Source organism: Elaeis guineensis, chromosome 16 (genome assembly GCF_000442705.2).
Source record: "Elaeis guineensis isolate ETL-2024a chromosome 16, EG11, whole genome shotgun sequence".
Lineage (NCBI taxonomy): Eukaryota > Viridiplantae > Streptophyta > Magnoliopsida > Arecales > Arecaceae > Elaeis > Elaeis guineensis.
Window position 1 is genome coordinate 33,447,410 of NC_026008.2, and position 5,095 is coordinate 33,452,504.

The 5,095-nt window shown below is 44.4% G+C and overlaps 1 protein-coding gene across 1 annotated transcript; it reads left to right on the plus strand.

The window, feature by feature from the left end:
- The first annotated feature begins 1,683 nt into the window (after positions 1 to 1,683).
- LOC105059402 (AT-hook motif nuclear-localized protein 24) lies at positions 1,684 to 4,683 on the plus strand. The gene is given in 3 exon segments (XM_029260304.2): positions 1,684 to 2,173; positions 2,267 to 3,031; positions 3,034 to 4,683. Coding segments are annotated over 2 exon segments (951 nt in total). The 5' UTR covers positions 1,684 to 2,173; positions 2,267 to 2,391; the 3' UTR covers positions 3,345 to 4,683.
- The last annotated feature ends 412 nt before the right edge of the window (positions 4,684 to 5,095 follow it).

The window sequence follows — 5,095 nt, forward strand, 5'->3', positions numbered from 1 at the left end:
ACAGACAAGTGCATATTTTATATTGGCTGGGTAAATTTTATAGTATGTCCAAAAAAAAAAATGAGCAACAAAATTTTTTTTTCTTAAGATAAAAAAATAATTTAAAATACTAGATAGTATTTTTATATAATTTTGAAAAAAAATCAAAACTAAAATTAATTAGTTGATTTCTAACTTACCAATAAGTTCAATAACTCTCTCTCAAATAAAGATGCCAAAAATTGATTAAGTGAAAAATTATAAATTATATTTTATTTTTTTTTAAGGTGTTTGAACATATATTTTGTTGGAACTAAAAAAAAATTATTCGAATCAACAGTACAATTGAAGTAAAGAATTTACCTATTCTAAAATAGAAAAAAGAAGAGCTCATAACTACTACTTATGAATAGTTCTAATTCTTTTCAACTTAAAAATACATCTACTGTTACCAAAAGTTTAGTCTCTCTCAGCTCGAACTAATTTATTTTATAAGCATTTTCTAAAGGATAACCTTCAAGATGAGAAAGTTTTTTAATTTTACTTATGAATAGTTCTAATTCTTTTCAACTTAAAAATACATCTACTGTTACCAAAAGTTTAGTCTCTCTCAGCTCGAACTAATTTATTTTATAAGCATTTTCTAAAGGATAACCTTCAAGATGAGAAAGTTTTTTAATTTTCAATTTTTAAAATTATTTTTTCAGAATAAATATTAATTCTGCATTTTTACCATCTGATAATTTTGTTACTAATTCTATCAAATAATAATGTTTAATACTTAGATATTTAATTAATTTGCTTGCTATTTCTGACACAAAAGCACCCTCTTTTTGTTAGCATCACCATTCATTCCCTTCATAACTTCAGCCTTCAGCCAATCCTCCCCACTCCCTGCAGGCAGAAACTTAGGGTTCTGTGTGCACTACATAGCCTCGTTCCTAGGATGGTACCACCCCTTCCTTTCTCATCCCTCCAAAACTACCCCTCTCCATCTCACCAATTCCCATTCTCTCTCCACCCATTACCTCTCACCTTTCTCTCTTATAAGGGCATTTCAGTCAAAACAAAAAATCCACGGCCAGTTCCACTGTACTTCCCCTTAAATTTCCCGGCCAAAATAATCTCCATACCTACGGCGACGAAAAACCCAAATACTCGCCAATTCCTCGCCGCCCGGCACGTGTGACGCGGGGAGACCTAAACTGGGAGGCGCAGAAGAGGATCAGCGGCCGTCCAACCGATCCTTCCTCCGCGGTGACCACCGATCCATGCTGGGAGCTGTGGGACGGCTCTGATCGAGAAGTCACGTCGATTATGGACCCGAGACTGGGAGTTCGATCAAGATAAACGGCCAAGAATCTGCCACGTTTCATCAACTGAGTAGTGGGGCCCTGTCCATTCATGGGTTCCTCCCGAGATTCGAGCCTTACGACAACGCCTGACCTTCCTGGAAAATTTCAATAAAGAGACCCACATGCGTCCGTGCTAGGTCTCAATTACCTTAATGCCCCTAAATGTTTCAGTTAATTACGAGAGTTCCACCGGTCCCCAATTCAACGACGTGGGGCGCACGCTGGGGCTTACGACAGCAATCCCGGTTTCCCGGTAAGCCGGTTTCCTGTAGGGGTAGGAACGCAATAAAGATGAACAAATGGACCATTTTTTGATGGTTTCCGAGCTAGAGACACCCACAACGTGGCGAAGAAAAACCAAAGCGGTACAAAGTAGGAGGAAAGCTTTCTTTTGCTTGCTTAGGAGGAGAAGAAGATGGAAGAGGAGAGGCGGAGAAGAGGATAAGAGAAGAGAAGAGATTTGGAAATGGAAAGATATATAGAGAGGTAGAGGTATTGACGAGGGGAGAGAGAGAGAGAGGGGAGAGGGCCCATCTACAACCAAATGCGTGCTGTCTTTTGCCATCCAAACCAAAACCAATTGCCCCAAAACCATCATCCATTTCCTTGTTTTGACCTACCCTTACCCTAACCCAGTTCTAAAACTCCCCATCCTCTGCTGAACTCCCAACAATTCCGGCCACCAAAGAACAACCACACCACCAAGAAGGAGTAGCAAGGGTGAATGAGAAGATGGCGGCGAGATTCCGGTGGAGATCCTTCTCAGCTTTGTGGTGGAACTTTTAGTAGTGCTTGATTGCCGAAAGGAAAAGAAGAGGGAGGAATACATCAGTCTTTCCGTTAGTCTTTCCCTTTTTCCTTTAATAAATTGAACTACCCTACCGCTGGTTACTTATCTGCTTCACCTTCTTCTGCTTGCTCTCTTTCTTTAGTCCTCTCTTTGCTTCTGTTGCACCGCTCCATCTCCTAGGTTTATAGCCAACTTGTGTTGGATAAGAAAACTGAGGACGAAGAGGAAATAAAATAATTAAAGGGGAGAGGAATTCAAGGAATTAGAATGGATCCGTTGGCGGCATCAGCGCACGGCCACCACCTCCCTCCTCCCTTCCACACCCGAGACTTCCACCACCTCCACCAGCAGAATCACCTCACACACCTCCGGCCGCCGAAGGCCGAGGAGGAGCACGGCGGCACGAACCACGGCAAGAAACGGGATCTGGAGGATATCAACAATAGCAAAGTCAACGACGGCAACCAAGGAGACAGCGATGGGAACGGCGGGGAGGGGAAGGAGCTGGTGCCTGCACCGCAGTCCGGCAGCGGTGGAGAAGGGGAGATAAGTACGCGGCGGCCACGCGGCCGGCCCGCCGGGTCGAAGAACAAGCCGAAGCCGCCGATCATCATCACAAGGGACAGCGCCAACGCGCTGCGGTCGCATGTGATGGAGATCGCAGGCGGATGCGACATCGCCGAGAGCGTCGCCACCTTCGCCCGCCGCCGCCAGCGCGGTGTCTGCATCCTCAGCGGCAGCGGCACCGTCACCAACGTGACCCTCCGCCAGCCTGCGTCGCCGGGGGCCGTCGTGACGCTCCACGGCTGTTTTGAGATCCTCTCGCTGTCCGGATCCTTTCTGCCTCCGCCGGCCCCCCCGGCGGCGACCGGCCTGACGGTCTACTTGGCCGGCGGGCAGGGGCAGGTTGTGGGGGGAGCGTGGTCGGGGCCCTGATAGCGTCGGGCCCCGTGGTTATAATGGCGGCGTCGTTCAGTAACGCCGCCTACGAGAGGCTCCCTCTGGGCGAGGAGGAGCCTCTACCAGTTTCGGGGGCTCTCGAGTCCCCGGGAGTGGTCGGCCAATCACCACCACAGCAGCAGCAGCAACAGCCACAGCAGCTTCCAGACCCCAACCAACCTCTTTTCCACGGTCTGCCGCCGAATCTAGTCCTCAATAATGTCCAATTGCCGGCCGAGGCATACGGTTGGGCCACCGGAGGGGGCCGTCCCCCGTATTGATGCAACTAAGCTGCTCCTGTTTCTCTACTAAGTTGCGCTTTGAATTAATGGAAGCCTTGCCGGAGATCAGACTAGCTAGTGTCAATTATGAGGCTTTCTTCTCTATCTCTCTTCTTCTTTCTCGTTTTCATTATATTTAGATGCTTTCTTTTTCTCTCTTTATTTTGGTTTCTGATAGGGCGACTCATCTTTGTGCTCATTTAAGAAGCTTGTACAAATATATGAATTCTTGTTGGTTTCAGTATGATATATGATGAGAAAGCTTAAAGGAGTGGCCGCAGCACAAAGAGCTTGCTGTAGAGAAGAAGAGAACGGAAAAATGATGAGCTTTTTTAATCTTCCTCTCTTAATTTCTCCCACTCCATCTTCCGATCTTGTGCACTTCATTTTGACAGCAAACTTCAATTCATTTTCTTTTTTCACATTTCAAGATCCTAGTGAGTTGCAGCTCTCAATGCCCTCTGAAACGACCTAGAAAAGGGAAAACTGATGAAAAAAAGGAAAAATTTAGAAAGTTGTCCGAAAGGAAATGATTCAATGTACTTGTGCTCTAGGGATTTCTTTCTTGTACCTTTAAATGTGTGACTGTAGCTGCATCGGTTTCTTCGCTGCAGCTCTACCAACTCCGACCACAACAGCTCATTTCGTTCTCCTCTTGTCTCTCAGTCCAAGCTCATCATCTCATCCACACATAGCCAGTATACTCAATTCCCCAGTACGCAAAATAACAAAACCTGAAACCTCTCTACCCTTGGCAGCATTTTCTTTGGAGCATAATATCATTATTCCAAAGTCTAGCACTATTATTGATACAGTGTTCTCTATATTATTGCCATGTTTTAGTTGATTTTTCTGTTGTAATTGTTAATGGAAGAGAATGGAAATGAAACAGCGCGACGCTTGATTTTGGATTGGTAAAATGTTCTTAGTTGGAACTTTGAGGGTGGTAAAGCCATGCAAAGAAAAAAAAAGAAGGGATTTTTGTGTAGGGGCGGGTGTGAATGAAGAGGACTGGCCTACACATGCGCTGCTCTGAAGAAGCTCCTTTTCGAGGCAAACAGCGGCAATATATGGCAAGTAGGACAAGGACATGGGCGGCAAAGTTCTCTACTGCTCTCAGAGACAAAGCCCCCGCAGCGGCAGCAGCACAGACACAGAGAGATCCATGTGTTTCTCTTTCTTTCCACCAGGTTCTTCTCCGTTGCCTCATGGGTACACCTTCTTCTTTTTTCCCTTTCTTCCATCCATCTATCTCGTCCCTTTGGTAGAAGATCTTGAAACGAAGTGTTTGGTGATGTTTTATCGTAATAAATTACTTTGGACCATCCTCTTTAATTTCCTTCCATTGGTTAAGGTGTTCTTCCTTACCCCTATATTTTCTGCCAGTACTAAATCCTGTAGATAATGCAGGCTTTGCCGTTTTGTTTTGCACAATTCCAGCAACTGGTTCTCCGTGGCAAATTGTATGGGATAGAGAACAAGAAGAAGTGTGTAGGGATGGATGGAAAACTAAAAAATTGTTTTTGGAAGTTCCAAGTGGCTTCATATATGGCTTATATAATCACCAAGATAATATGGTTTATATGAAAATGTCTTCTTATATTAGTCCATCAATCCATAACAAAAAAACTCAATCGATACATGCATTTGATGCCCATGCAACTCTAAATTACACTTCTTAATTTCAATTTTCAATTACTAGACATGGAAATTCTAAAAGGAACTGAAACAAATCGATGCGTACGTGGAAC